A 15,081-nucleotide genomic window follows, 5' to 3' on the forward strand; every position below is an offset into this window, starting at 1 on the left:
CCAAGCTGGGAATATTGGGAATGGTGGCCGAAACCTTCAGAAACAGGCTTTACTCAATTGTCTTAGCCAAGACTTCTACTTCGCTCTCTATGGAGCATGATATCCGACAGCAAGTGCCGAGTCTGCTGTCCATCCAAGAACGAACCCCCACCCCACACCCTGCCTAAAGCCACACAATCCCACCTAGTCTATTGCCAACGGGCCCAGAATGCACGCAAGGGGGGTCGCGTGGTTGTGGGTCAGCGGCCACTTGCAGGACGAGGAAGCTTATGGAATAGCCATATCGATTGGCGCAAGCTTGTCTAGGTCATGGGGTTGAAGGGGACATACTAGACAGAGGGGAGCAGTCTCGCTTGAGACACGAATAAACAAATACGATGTGAGAGGTTAAGACCTGTCCCGGTGTGGAGTAATGAGTAATATGGAGAAAGTTCGGGATGGGAGGATTGAAATTAGTATGCGCATGACAAGCGCAAGAAGAGCCAGCTTGGGACGGGGATTGTTCGCGTGGAGCAAAACACGGGGACGATGTCCCTTCTCCGCAACCCCAGCTGCAATTGGTCTTTTCCCCGTTGGCGTTCTTTGGAGCTGGATCATGCCCAACCATTCGGCCCTACAGGACTCAAAAGGCAAGAGGCCAACCCGCCAGCGCAACCAAACTAGTAGCGAGGAAGAGGCTCGTGCATCCAAACGGTGGCTTCTTCCTCCCCGGGGTAACGACCAGTCACGGTGCTACCTGTCTCCGATGCTCTGAACCATGGAATGATCGATGCCAGGGATTGATTGGTGTGTTGTGCAGAGAGTCAGGTTTGGGGGGGGGGGGGGGGGAGGAGGAGGAGGACTCAGGGCCGGGGGTTCCAAGATAGTAGTCACCAATGACTACTAGGTACTAGGTAGTAGTCCCGTTGTTCGGTTCCGTGAAAATGCGGCGTGACTCGATGCGAGAAGCCGACCGAAATGACTTCAAGTTGCCAAGAGAATCCCCAGATGTGGTCGGAAGGGGGGATACACAATCATGACACCGCATCAGACCATTTTGCAGGGTGCATGGTGGTCCCAGGAGCAGTTCCGGGAACAAACCCGACTCCGAAACCATTCCCACTTTTACCAGGGAAAAGTCCAACCAGCAGGCTAGTCAAGCCGGCAAGCAAGCAAGCAAGCAAGCCAGCAAGGAAGGAAGGAAGGACAAGTCTGGGGGCGGAAAGGAGCGTTATGGGGTGGGTGGGTGGGTGACAGAGAGAAACAGAATGTGTGTGTGTGTGTGTGTGTGTGCCACACGGCAAAAACCCAGCCAAGACACGAGGTGGCGCGAATACGCCCAATGAGGTCTGTTCCACGGTCTTGGGAAGGAAAATGCCCTTCGTATCCTGCTGGTAGCCTGGTAAGCTATTTGTAGCGGGATCACAGCACTACCTTAGCTTACAGCAATGATATGAGTTCATATTGACTGTCATATTCCTTTGCTACCTAACGCTAAACACTCACCGGAACAGATCCATGGATTGGAAGTTTGAGAGAAGTGCACGGGATTCAACTCCGATTTTTCTTTCCCCCCGCATTTGAAAGGAACGGGGGAGGGACCAACAACAAACACTGGGCACAACAAACCTGGGGAGGGGGAGGAGGGGGTAAAGTCGGGTGGGTGGTGCCAAGGGGCAAAACAGAGAAAAAAATTAAAAAACTGCTGCGGGTGCAACCTTTGTGATTGCCAAGTCTCTTGGCATGTCACCCCCTCCCGATTCTCTCTCTTTCGCTCTCTCGCTTCTGGGCCTGCTGTACTCCCCCCAGTCCGTGGCGATATCCTCGTCTACCATCCCAGATCCTAGATACGTGTACTACTCCCACCATGTCGGTCAGATCCGATCGATAAATGACAAAAGAAAGCTAAGATGTCAGAAGGCAAATCTCAAAGTCAAATCCAAAAGTCAAAAGGTTACAGAACATCTCGATGGTAAGGTAAATCTAAATTAGTAGTGGTTGGTCAGTGGTGGTCAGACGCAAGTTGTTTCCCTGGGGCTTCAGGCTGGGCTTAGGGTTGCAGTTTCCAGGTCTGGGCATTTCGCTTACCTGAAAAATTCAACCCCGGATTGGAACTCGTGATGGGGGCTCGGAGGGGAGTGAGAGTCTGACTGTCTGAGACTAGACCCCCGGGCTGGAGCTGAAGTCGGTTAGCCCCGACCCAGCGCCTAACCTTAAAATCCAGCATTGTTCACCAATCCCTCCCCGTGCTGGTGGAGACCTCATTCCTGACCCCCCCAGACGGCACACGTGGTAGGGGAAAATTTCCGACCCCAGCTCGCTCCACCCAATCACCGCGGTGGTTCTTCAAGCGACGAGAGGGCCTTGCCCGAGTGGCCCGCCGGTTATGACCCGAGCCTTTCGTTGGCTGGAACAATAGAGTTGGAACTTGGAGGGAGAGGGAGAGAGAATGGAAGAGAACAGACAGAAAGACAGACAGTCAGTCCAGTCAGCCCGAGGCACCTCCCGCCTGGCACATGGTTGACGCCTTTTGACTGAATCGGGATCTTACCCCGTACTACTGCTCTGGAGTACTACTACTACCCCAAACTACTGCTGCAAACACACACCTAGTCTCCCACTTAGTCAACATGCCCTGCATTTACCCCAGGGGTGTACGGGAGTACTGTATATAGTGTCTCGCTGGTTGGGCTGGCCTGACTAGAACTAATCGGAGTATAGTAGGTTAGCCTTAAACCAGCGACAACTAGTAATAACCATGCTTACGGTCGTACCATGTGCGGCTGGAAGAGAAAAAAAAAAAAAAAAAAGAAAACCACCCTTCCATCCACTTCCAAGTACACTGTACTTGACAAAGTGGATACCGAAACACAAACCCAGGGTTGGACTCCCTCGGCTCCAAAACTGGACTCGGGAGCGGTTGTCATCGAGAAGGAATGCGAGGAGCACCAGACCCTAGACTGGTCAAGTTTCTAGTATCCAGCTAGTGAGGGTCTGCTCGGGCAGTCCTCGGAACGATGGCAAATCGCTGAAGATGGCGGCGTTGACCGAGAAAGGGTCCATTCCTAATCGGGGCAAGACGAAGGCAAAAAGAAGTCAAGTGAATGGGGGAAGGAACGGAGACTCACTCACTTCACTGCACTCTTGCTGCATTCCCTCACGATCCCGACGGTTGGGGTAATCCCCGTGGGCAATTTCCATCCACTTTCTTCCCCGGGTCCGGGTCTGGCCCGAATGCAATCCTCTTCCCCTCTCCCTCTTCCTTTCCCTTCCTGATCGGGTTTCAGATTATAAAATCGCCTGCAGCCCCCCCGGTTTGTTTGTGCATCTGCTCACCGCAACTCTCTTCCTTCTCTTCCTTCGACCTTCACACTGCTCATCTCCTTGGTGTGTCTTTGTTCGACACCTGTGCCATACGTCTTTCCTTGCCGTGACTATCTCTCTGTCTATACCTCTTGGTTTACATAGAGTATCACATCACCACAGCTTGCTCAACTCCTACCAGTCATCATGGCTGACGGCACGGTGAACGGCCAGCGGGTCGAGGCCCCCGTCACATTCAAGGCCTACTTGATGTGTGCCTTTGCTGCCTTTGGTGGTATCTTCTTCGGTTATGACTCCGGTTACATCAGTGGTGTCATGGGTATGCGCTACTTCATCGAACGCTTCGAGGGTCTGGTATGTGTTTCTGCCTCTGCGATCCCCATCAACTCCGTCACGCGACACTAACCCCAGCTGGTTTAGGATTATGCTACTACTCCCACCGATGAATTCGTTGTGCCCTCCTGGAAGAAGTCTCTGATTACCTCGATCCTTTCTGCTGGAACTTTCTTTGGTGCTATCATCGCCGGTGACTTGTCTGACTGGCTCGGTCGTCGGTTCACCATCATCAGCGGCTGTGGTATCTTCATTATCGGTGTCATCTTGCAGACAGCTTCCAGCAGTGTTGCTCTGTTGGTGGTAGGCCGTCTCATTGCTGGTTTTGGTGTCGGTTTCGTTTCCGCCATCATCATCCTGTACATGTCCGAGATCGCCCCCCGCAAGGTTCGTGGTACCATTGTGTCAGGATACCAGTTCTGTGTCACCATCGGTCTCATGCTGGCTTCCTGTGTCGACTACGGCACGGAGAACCGTACCGACTCGGGTTCCTACCGCATTCCTATTGGTCTCCAGATGGCTTGGGCTTTGATTCTCGGCATTGGTCTTTTCTTCTTGCCTGAGTCGCCCCGTTACTTTGTCAAGAAGGGCGACCTCCACAAGGCCGCTGAAGTCCTGGCACGTGTCCGCGGCCAGCCTCAGGATTCCGACTACATCCGGGAGGAGCTTGCGGAGATTGTCGCCAATCACGAGTATGAAATGCAGGTTATCCCTCAGAGTGGTTTCTTCAGCAGCTGGTTCAACTGCTTCCGTGGTAGCCTCTGGACTCCTAACAGCAACCTTCGTCGGACTATTCTGGGTACCTCCCTGCAGATGATGCAACAGTAAGCTTTCCAGTACGCTTCGGATTATCTGACCCGCCCATACTGACTTGCTAAGGTGGACTGGTGTCAACTTCGTCTTCTATTTCGGAACTACCTTCTTCCAGTCGGTGAGTTTGCTCCTTTCCCCAACCATGAGCTTTTCTAACATGGCCGGTAGCTTGGAACCATTTCCAACCCCTTCCTCATCAGCATGATCACGACTATTGTCAACGTCTGCTCTACCCCCATTTCCTTCTACACCATCGAACGCATCGGTCGCCGTCCACTTCTCCTGTGGGGTGCTCTGGGCATGGTCATCTGTCAATTCATCGTCGCTATTATCGGTGTCACTGACGGTAGTAACAAGTCAGCCGTCAGTGCTATGATTTCGTTCATCTGTATCTACATCTTCTTCTTTGCCTCTACTTGGGGACCTGGTGCTTGGGTCGTGATCGGTGAGATCTTCCCTCTGCCCGTTCGGTCGCGCGGTGTGGCTCTGTCGACCGCCTCTAACTGGCTCTGGAACTGCGTAAGTCTTCAACCCCGATGTGTCTTGGGTTCGTGCGTCTGACCCCTTCCTAGATTATTGCCGTCATCACCCCCTACATGGTCGACAAGGACAAGGGTGACCTGGGCGCCAAGGTGTTCTTCATCTGGGGTTCCCTGTGCGCCTGTTGCTTCGTTTACACCTATTTCCTCATCCCAGAAACCAAGGGTCTCACCCTGGAGCAGGTTGATAAGATGATGGAGGAGACCACCCCCCGTACCTCGGCAGGATGGAAGCCCCACGGCACTTTTGCCTCTGAGATGGGCATCACCGACAAGACCGTTGCCGAGAAGGCGGAGGCTGAGGTGATTCACCAGGAGGTTTAGGGGAGCTGCGAGAGACTGCAGGTGTTGGTAGTGAAGGTTGTGAGGCGCTGGTGTGCTTTTAGGATTTGGACGGATGAATACCCATGGGTTTACGCTTATGTACTAATGGTTCTAATTACTCACTTGCTCTTTGGGTGAGTGCAAATCTAATGACAGTCACTTGGTCATTTTTGATACTTGGCTGGCCAGTGTGTTTGGACTGCGTAGTGTAGCACGTAGGAGGGCTCATTTTGCACAATTTCAGGAACAGCAACCCCGAGCAAGAGCAAGTTCAGTATAAACTCCATGATAAATGATGCATAGTATGCGATAGGCTTCCAAGATCGCCCTGACGAAACACATGGGAGACCGGTGGCCTCGGGGACGACCAGCCCTAATTGATTGTTGAGCCTGTTTTTTGCTGCCTCTGCGGAGACTTCCGGTCTGACCGTCCAGTCGGTAATCTTCAACTTTACTCAATCTAAGTTTAGTTCTATCTTGTTATACTTAAAGTATGTAACGTTTGGATGCTGCCCTGCAGCCATTTGATCCATCCACTAGTGGCGCCCACTCAAACCTCGTGACCAATGATTTGTTGTGCTCAGGTAGAGATTCAGGTAAGGTGATGGCTGTGGTTTGGGAGTGGCTTGCTGGTACATGTGTCTGCCTGTCGTTGACGCTATCTTATTCCCTGTATATATCCAGATGTACCCGGATTCGCCATAGTCGGACTGTCAACCACGGCTTTCTCTTTCTTTCTTTCTTTCTTTCTTTTTTAACGGCTTTCCACCAAACTGAAACTGGCTTTGAGGAAAAGGGGGCTGTGCTCGAGAGGATAGAAGAGTTGAATAGGCAGAGCAGCCGTGCTAATTCAATGAGTTGAGCTGCGGAGGAAGATTGACCAGTGACGTAACGGAGGATGTGTCAGCTTGTAATTCTGCCTGACAACCAGGGCTGTGATTCTAGCGGTGGTCTACTGAGACAGGCGGAGAATAAACCAGGTGACATGGTGCCGAGTTCCGAATAGCCGTATTCATCCAGAATGCTTCGATCCGTCCATTCCTCCAACCTTTCCAATTCCCTGTTTGCGACTCATTGTTTTCGCTCTCCCTTATCACTTGGTTCACCCGCAACCTTCGATCATATCGACGTACATATGACCAACGCAGCCAGCAGTCACCGCAACAACGCAGACTCTTATCATTCCCAGTTTCTAGCCTGTTTCGGCCAGCGTCGCCTCGGCCCAGGCCGCCTCGGGTGCAACGCATTCTCCACCTCTTGCCTGGAAACAGTCACTCCACCACTCTGCAGCCAATAAGAAGTACACAATCATGGACTGCTGCTGCAAAAACTCATCACCGGACTTAATCTGTCTGTTATCACCGCACGTTGCTTGCTTGCTTGCTTGCTGCGTAGCTGCCAATTGGGTCGCCGAATTCTCTTTTTTTCCCACTGTCGGGGTTTTCGTATCTCCCTTGATTGATAGGTAGTAGGGCTTATAACAATGGAGTGTCCCCAGATCTTGTTGCGGCCCGCCGGTTTTTCTTACCCTTGGTGTGCTTCTCGAATTTTCCCTCTTTCCTTCTGGTAGCCGCTAAGCTTTCTTCTGTCCTCTTTCTGGTTTCTTGGCCGCCAAGCAATACACCCTGACATGTGTGGGTGAGTTAATCTGGTGGTAATGTCCAAACCCGCTGCACCATCCGAGTCGAGTAGATCCACGCGGTCGAGATCCTCGTCCTCTTCATCTAGCACCGAGCCGGGCACCCAGCCACAGCGTCCATATAGGCTTGGGTCTTTCCGGCGCTCTAGCTCCAGGCACAGCACGGCACAGATCGATAGGGTTCATTCGGGAAAACATCTGGATGATCAGTCCGTGTATCACAGTGACCATGCGCTAGAGACGGACCCTGACGAAGATGGAGAGAAGAGCGCCGAGCCAGTTGTGGAGGTCCGCGGTGGGATTGTGAATGAGCGAGATCGCGATCTGGAAGCTGCTGGCCCGCCGGCGGCGGCGGCGGCGGCGTTGGAGAAGTCCAGAACGGCACGGTCTGAAAATGATCCTAAGCTGGTATGTGCTGCTCTTGTACTTTTCGTGATCTAGATGGTTGATATTCCTCTTATTAGGTGACCTGGAATGGGCCCGATGACCCCGACAATCCGAAGAACTGGCCAATGAAGAAGAAGTGGGCGGCCGTGGTCACGGTATCATGCTTCACTTTCATCTCGCCGGTGTCGTCGTCCATGGTTGCACCCGCGTTGACGGCTATCGGGTCGGACTTTCACATCACGGACGAGGTCACCCTCAGCATGACACTGTCGGTGTTTGTGCTGGCGTACGCGGTCGGCCCGCTGTTCCTGGGTCCGCTGTCGGAGATCTATGGGCGGGTGATTGTGCTGCAACTCGCCAACCTGTTCTACCTCGTCTTCAACATCTGTTGTGGCTTCTCGAAGAACAAGGCCCAGATGATCGTCTTCCGGTTTTTGGCCGGCCTGGGCGGAAGTGCCCCGTTGGCAGTGAGTGCTGCATCTTGACTGGATATCTGTTTCGTGGCTAATTACGTGCTAGATCGGCGGCGGTGTACTCTCCGACTGCTTCAAACCCGAAGAGCGAGGCAAAAGTGTCGCTATCTACAGCCTAGCTCCGCTCCTCGGTCCCGCCGTCGGCCCCATTGCAGGTGGATTCATTGCCGAGAATACCACATGGCGCTGGGTGTTCTACGCCACCTCCATCGCTGACGCCATGATCCAATTCGCCGGTCTGTTCTTCCTCCGCGAGACCTACGCGCCGGTGATTCTCCGCAAACGCGCCCAGCGCCTGCGTAAAGAGACGTCCGACGAAGCCTACCAGACGGAACACGAACGCGCCAACCGCACGCTGGGCGAGGTGATGCGGAGCGCTTTGATGCGTCCGTTCCGACTCCTCGGCACGCAGCCCATCGTGCAACTGCTGGCGCTGTACCTCGCCTACATCTACGGAACCATGTACCTCGTGCTCGCGACGTTCCCGACCCTGTGGACCAGCCCGGAGTACTACCACGAATCCACCGGTATCGGCGGCCTGAACTACATCTCGCTCGGCCTGGGCTTCTGGCTGGGCTCCCAGCTCTGCGCCCCGCTCAACGACCGCATCTACCGCCGCCTCAAGGCCCGCAGTGGCGGCGTCGGGCGGCCAGAATTCCGCGTCCCGCTGCTGTACCTCGGCGCCGTGCTCGTGCCCGCCGGGCTCTTCTTCTACGGCTGGACGGCCGAGACGCACCGCCACTGGATCGCGCCCAACATCGGCGCGATGCTGTACGGGCTGGGCAACATCATCACCTTCCAGTGCGTGCAGACGTACATCGTCGACTCGTACACGCGCTTCGCGGCCAGTGCCCTGGCCGCCGTGGCCTGCATGCGCTCGCTGGCCGGCTTTGGGTTCCCTCTGTTCGCGAGCTACATGTACCAGGCGCTCGGGTACGGGTGGGGCAATAGTCTGTTAGCGTTTGTGTCGATTGGGCTGGGGATCCCTGCGCCGCTTCTGTTGTGGCGGTTCGGGGAGCGGCTGCGCAAGATGAGTCCTTACGCTGCGGGATGAGTTCTAGAGAGGTCATGTGGGTAGATACTTGGTTGGTTAGTTAATAAAAGGTATACGTATGATCATTGTGGCGTATTTAGGTTCCTGCTCAAGAGATATGACACTTACGCTCTTATCTATCTCGTTCGCTTTGCTTGGCAGGCGTATTGCTTCAGTGGGTTTTGGGTCAATTAGATCGGACTGGAGCAATCGAACTAGTACCTCTTATATAAGAGGCACGAACAGACGCTCGCCTTGAATACTAGCAAGGCCATGGGCTTGAGGTAGTCATTTCCATGCCCACGCCCAATCATGGAATCCTTTCGACCCGAGCAACCTGAGATCATGGCTGGCTGAGTGTACCGACTCTCGTGACTGCTACTATATATTTTTTAGAAATCCACAGTAACACTCACCGGCATCGGACGGGAAAGCACGTAATCAGGGGCAGCTCAGTAGCTCAGGGGAGCCATTACCCTTGCCGTTACTATTTAACAAACTTGGCCAGTCAATCGTTTCGTCTACAATCAGGTGCGTGCCCTCGGAGTGAAAACCGACTCGGACCTTCTTCTCCTCACACTTGCTACCCAGCAACATATGGTGCCTCCGGGACTCGGGCTCGAGGAACATTTCACTGAATGCCAACATAGACGTCGGAGCAGAGTAAATATATGTTGAAGCAGCCTGATCATGCTTTACATTCACTAAAATCAGGATCCGGGGCTCATCCCAAGCCTGAGACAGCTGTAGCAGGAGAAGACTACCGGCCCGGCTTTGTCTATGCCTGATGCTCGATTTTTCTCTGGGTACGGTATGTATGTGCTGTCTATACTCTTCGCCAACTAGCGCCTTGTTCAAGGGAAAAAGAGGAGACAAAAGGAAAAAGATAGAAAGAAAAATTAGGGGGAGAAGAAAGGAGAAAAACAAAGGAAAAGATGCTTGAATTCGACAAGTTCTCTGGGCCAGGACCCATCGCCCAGTTGATTAGCAAGGCGTATAAACGGTCACGAGGGGAGCAGTTACCGCTCACTCTCTGATATTAGAGTTGGATGTGGCCAGTGGCGACGCGCTCTACTGTCCTCGACGCTGTGTCCAAGGCTTCCCACTGTCCAAGTGCATTCTACACATACTCTACTTTGCTCGAAATATGTAATTCGGACGGGATTGATCAGGTCGAGAGCCTAGGCTGCTCTGCGAAGGTGACCAACGTGTGTTGAAGAACGTGCGAAAATCGGAAGGGATAGAGAGCCACAGTGAAGATGAAGGCGTTTTTCTCTGGCGGGTTCCTGCCGCTGAGTTGTGTATCTTGTATGTTGGGGAAGAGCCGGTTATGAGTTCTGATAGGGCAACCAGGTCGGAAAGCATTATTTTCTTGCAAATTATGCTGCTCGATCAAAGTAATTCCAGACTTGAAAACGCTCTAATTTCTCACCGTTAGACACCAAGAATATCTATGTTTTCTTACTTTCTTTGAATTGAAATGTCGATTAAATTGGACTTAGGTATCCTGAAGTATTGTGAAGTCTCTGTCTGTCAAAACCATAGTAAAACCCTTTGTCTCTATAGGGTCTACTGGTGAAAATTCCATTACTATGTGTATAAAACTCCGTTCCTAGATTTTGCACTATAACTTGGCATAGCATCGTCGACATACTCCGTAGCCTGGAAGCTACGCCTCTAGCATCCCGAAGAGCTTCTGGTCCCAGAACTAAACAAATCTCGTAGTTTATTGCTTCATTGGCCTAATTCGATGCTAGCTGTTTATTGCGCGTATAATGTGATACGTATGGCCAAGGATGGCTACGTCTTCGGCAGGTATCTCGTTTCTAGATGCCGTTATGTTTCTGTTCCCTTCTTCAGATCGAAGGTGGGGACACCCGGCGACTCCAAATCAGGGTCGACTGAATGTTCCTACCTCGGCTAGGATGGACCCTGTTCGACTCCGATTTTTCCACTTCTCATCCCACTAGAGCCGTGACCTCGTTTGCAATAAGTGATAGTAGACAAAAGGCAAGCATTACCTGGACCAGTATGCATGCATGTTTTTCGAACTAAGAAATATACCCTGATATTCAATCCAACAATCACCAAGCAAACCCAGGTGTCGGAGCACATATGAACTGCGTGCTTTCGATCACGCTCACCTTCCATCAACAGTCCATCCATACACACCCCGGCCATTCTCCCGATGAAACCAACCGACCCAAGAGCCAACGTCACTGGAAAATAGACTTCCCGCTGACTCACAACCCTATAATCCCCGGGTGCTGCATAATCTTCCTTAGTTGTACTGGGTGCCCTGCATAAAGTTGTACTTTGTAGTTGCTGCCGCCCTGCCAAGGACAGAAAACGTAGATAAACAACATGTACGGGACCAACTCGTCCATAGTACGTATACCCGTGCAGATCATCTCCAGCAACCGAGGATATTCCACAAATGAGACGGGGCAAATTACTCAGCTCCGGCGGGAGGGGAAAGAGAGAGAAGGCTTGGCGGGGGGCAGCGAAATCCGCCCGGTGCATTGCCAAGACCGTTAGGGTGACGGGGACAAGCCCTAGGGGCTCCTAGGAGTTGCAGAAGGATGGCGTAAGCTGGTGGAGAAACTGCTGGGGAGTTGGAGTCAGGAAACAAGGGTCGTTGGTGGTTGGGTGTGTTTCAAACTTTATGGTTATGCTTATTTTTTTCTCAATCTGTTTTCTTTTTTTCTTTCTGAGATGATTTTCGCGGGAGATCTTGGATACCGTTTGACTGGCTAAAGGATGGAGTAGGTTCCTCTGTAGGCGGAATGGAAGGGATGTTGTATTCCTTATTGAGAGTTTACTAGGGTTCAAGAGTAAATTCTTTTCGGTAGGGGTGTTTAATCCTGTTTGCTTCGATTGAGCACCCGAGCCCTGAAATCGCCGGCCGAAGATATTGTACTGCAGCACACTGCAGGGTCCATCTTCCGCTGCCTTAATCTAACCACCCACTGATGAGACATGTGGCTGAACCCCAAAATGTCTTTGTCGACCAATCCCAGTCTCGTCGATTTTAAGCATGCCTGTCTGCCATCCGCTTACGAAACGGACACCCTCGTCCTGTGAGAGTGACCGGGTTTGTGGTGCGAGAAGCGCGAGAGGGTGGATCCCGGCCGCGTCGTCAGCGGCCGATGATCCTACCCCGATGGATAACGGGTCTGGCCCGTTCCTCTGAGATCTCTGCTTGGATTCTAGGGAGAAGATGCGGATGAGGCAATCGATCAGATTTCTGAGGTTTTTCTAGCCTCCAAGAGGGTGATGCCTTGGCGGGGGGTTGTCCCCGCCGGCGGGTCTAACAGCACTTGTGCCAGCTTTGGAGCTAGCTAGCTAGCTTGCTAATTTGCTTGTTTGTCTACTGGGCCCTGTGGCTCTGTGGATGTGCGGGCGCGTATGTGCGTGCTATTTCCCTGTCAACTGCTATCATGTCAAATGCGCAAGACGGGGGTTCAAATGGCTTGCGTCAGCTGGGGTTGGCAGCGGCAGCATCACGGAGGAATGGTCAGTATCCGTGTCACTCCGAGGTTCAGAGGAGAAGGACAGAAAATATAAAAGCGGGCGCTGGCTGCTGCATCTCATAAGAAGACAACAACAGCATCACATTCACTCTTCCACTCACTCACTCAATCTCTTCTCTTTCTGCAAAGCACCTCTCGTCAATATGGTTCGCGTTACTGCCACCGTGATTGCCGGCCTAGCTGGTCTAGCCGGCATGACCTCTGCCCATCCGGGCCACGACGTCCGCGCTGAAGCTGCGGAGCGCGCTGCCTTTTTGAAGCGTGCTCCCATGCACGCCCGTGGCCTGAGCCAGTGTGCCAGCAAGCTCAAGGCCCGTGGCCACGAGAGCAGCAACATCGCGCGTCGCCAGGCGACGCTGGATTCTCTGCGCCGTCGCAAGGGATTGTCCACTCGTACGCATGGCCCATCACCATCTTACACTTACCAACGAAGCATGCATGCTCACATACAATAGGTGCACCTCTCCTCAAGGCCCGCGACCTGACCACTATTCTCAACACCTCCCACCTGTCCTCGTTGGATGTGACCGAGAACACTCAGGACTATGATACCTTGTTCGCCTCCAACGCCAGCTGCGTGCTCGGCCCGGACGTCACCCAGGGTCCTTACTGTGCGTGTTCCTGCCTCTTAACCCCTCCAGCCATCATCCAACTGACAATGTCATCAGACGTCAGCGGCGAATTGATCCGCAGCGACATCGTCGAATCCCAGGAGGGTGTCCCTCTGTACCTGGACATCCAGCTGGTGGACAGCAGCACCTGCGACCCCGTTCCGGATGTGTACATTGACTTCTGGCACTGCAACGCCACCGTACGTTTCTCTTACTCTTTCTCCTGACTACACCAACCCACACCATACTAACCCCCCCGGCTCAAATAGGGCGTCTACTCCGGCATCCAAGCTAGCGGCAACGGCAACTCGAACGACGCCTCCAACCTCGACGCGACCTTCCTGCGCGGCATCCAGCAAACCGACGACTCGGGCGTGGTGCAATTCCAAACCATTTTCCCCGGTCACTATACCAGTCGCGCGACTCATATCCACGGTGAGTTGCTTGCCCGCGTTCTGCCCTACCCCCATACTCTCCCCAAATACTAACCCGCGCAAAAAGTCCTAAGCCACAACCCCAACACCACAACCAGCACCAACGCCAACGACACCCTGACGGACGGCCTGTACAGCACGACGGCCAACCACGTGGGCCAGCTCTTCTTCGACCAGGACCTGATCGCCGAGGTTGAGGCCACCAGCCCCTACAGCACCAACACCCAGGACCTGACCACCAACGCCAACGACTCCATCCTCTCCGAGGAGGCCGACACCATCGACCCGTTCGTCGAGTACGTGCTGCTGGGCGACTCGATCAGCGACGGCGTGTTCGGGTGGATTTCCCTGGCCATTGACTCCGATGAGTCGTCCAGCATCACCCCTGCCGCTTACTATACGGCTGATGGGGGCGTGGAGAATGATTCTTCCTCTGGTGGGGGTAGCGGTGGTTCCGGTTCCGGTTCCGGTAGTGGAAGTGCGCCTGGTGGGCAGAGCTCAGGGGCTCCGGGTCAGGGTGGTCGGCCTTGAGTAGCTAGCTTAGTGGGGGTTGGGGCTCGGGGTGGGGCATGACGGGTTTGGAGAGGATGTAGTCTTCTGTTGGTTGTTAGTCGTGGTTTAGTTGGTTTTGAGGCGGGGAGATGCTGGTAGCTGGGGCTTGATTTGAGGGTTGTTGTTGCTGTTGCTGTTGTTCACTTCGCTTCGTCTACTCCCTTCGTCTGTTCTTGATATGGATGATTGAGATTTCCGAATATATCATATCTTTTGGGACTATTCTCACCTGCGGGAGGGTGGGCGAGGTGTTATGCACATGCTGCTGTTATGTATACATCACCCACTGCGAGATAAAGGTGTTCCACGGTCAAGTCGCTGCGCCAGGGAAGAACACTGCACCCAAGCACAGTCGACCGATCTGATCGCAGCCCAGTCTCCCACCATTCTCCGTCAGGACCCTTCGTGTCAGGATATCTAGAACAACGTACTGTATAGCAGGTCTCTCCGTCCGGTGCGCCGCACAAACCTTCCGTCAAACATGATTGTGACTTTGTGTCGCTGAAGTTCTGTAGATTGGATGATGACGAACATGGGGGAAGAAAGAAAACTCAGAGTAATAATACCATCAGTAGCCGAGATCCGACCTTGTCACTCACCAATGCTTAACCATGAGATGACTATATTGGGGACCAGGAGAGACCGAACCACAGCACCGCAGGACCCCAGCGTCCTCGCTGAAAACCAGAACCTGGTTTTGAACCCTAAGCATGTGAACTTACGTATCTGTGTACATGTGCTTTAAGCCCAGCTACGGAGATTGGCAAATCCCGTTGCGTCGATAGGTCTTCGTAGAGCGTAGCCGAGTGGACGCTCTCAACGCTTAGGGTTTTGGGTTAAGGGGAAAGTGTCCGGCGTGAGTGGAAGGACTAGCAAGCACTGAGGTTTCCACCGGGAGTGCAACGGCTGGGAACCACGGTTGGGGCGGAAGGGTGACAGACAGCTAGGTGGACTGAACTAAAACCTTACGCTGAACATTTTGTTGAACGAAGGGTTTGAAGTGCCTACGCCATCAGTTGTGAATTTTTACTGCTTGGAAGAAGCATGGAGAAGGTGGATGCATGTAACCCCTGGTTGAAGGCTACGCCTCCGTGTCATTCCCGAGTT

At 53.2% G+C, this 15,081-nt stretch overlaps 3 protein-coding genes across 3 annotated transcripts; all 3 read left to right on the forward strand.

Annotated features, from left to right (window-relative positions):
• Positions 1-3,331: 3,331 nt before the first annotated feature.
• Positions 3,332-5,492, forward strand: ASPACDRAFT_76578 (sugar porter family MFS transporter). Its single transcript, XM_020204728.1, has 5 exons — positions 3,332-3,657; positions 3,724-4,460; positions 4,516-4,567; positions 4,618-4,968; positions 5,022-5,492. The coding sequence occupies exons 1-5, from the start codon at positions 3,490-3,492 to the stop codon at positions 5,310-5,312; spliced, it is 1,599 nt and encodes a 532-aa protein (XP_020058452.1). The 5' UTR covers positions 3,332-3,489; the 3' UTR covers positions 5,313-5,492.
• A 1,477-nt stretch (positions 5,493-6,969) lies between these two features.
• On the forward strand, positions 6,970-8,865 carry ASPACDRAFT_24706 (MFS transporter; the record flags this gene model as incomplete). The annotated part of the gene is made up of 3 exons (XM_020199283.1): positions 6,970-7,359; positions 7,416-7,805; positions 7,858-8,865. 3 exons carry the CDS (start codon positions 6,970-6,972, stop codon positions 8,863-8,865), a joined length of 1,788 nt encoding a protein of 595 aa, XP_020058453.1.
• Positions 8,866-12,460: 3,595 nt separating this feature from the next.
• On the forward strand, positions 12,461-14,273 carry ASPACDRAFT_1854122 (intradiol ring-cleavage dioxygenase). The gene is made up of 5 exons (XM_020197356.1): positions 12,461-12,770; positions 12,833-12,988; positions 13,046-13,188; positions 13,258-13,423; positions 13,490-14,273. The coding sequence occupies exons 1-5, from the start codon at positions 12,521-12,523 to the stop codon at positions 13,951-13,953; spliced, it is 1,179 nt and encodes a 392-aa protein (XP_020058454.1). The 5' UTR covers positions 12,461-12,520; the 3' UTR covers positions 13,954-14,273.
• Positions 14,274-15,081: the final 808 nt, after the last annotated feature.

Source organism: Aspergillus aculeatus, assembly GCF_001890905.1.
Source record: "Aspergillus aculeatus ATCC 16872 unplaced genomic scaffold ASPACscaffold_4, whole genome shotgun sequence".
Taxonomy (NCBI): domain Eukaryota; kingdom Fungi; phylum Ascomycota; class Eurotiomycetes; order Eurotiales; family Aspergillaceae; genus Aspergillus; species Aspergillus aculeatus.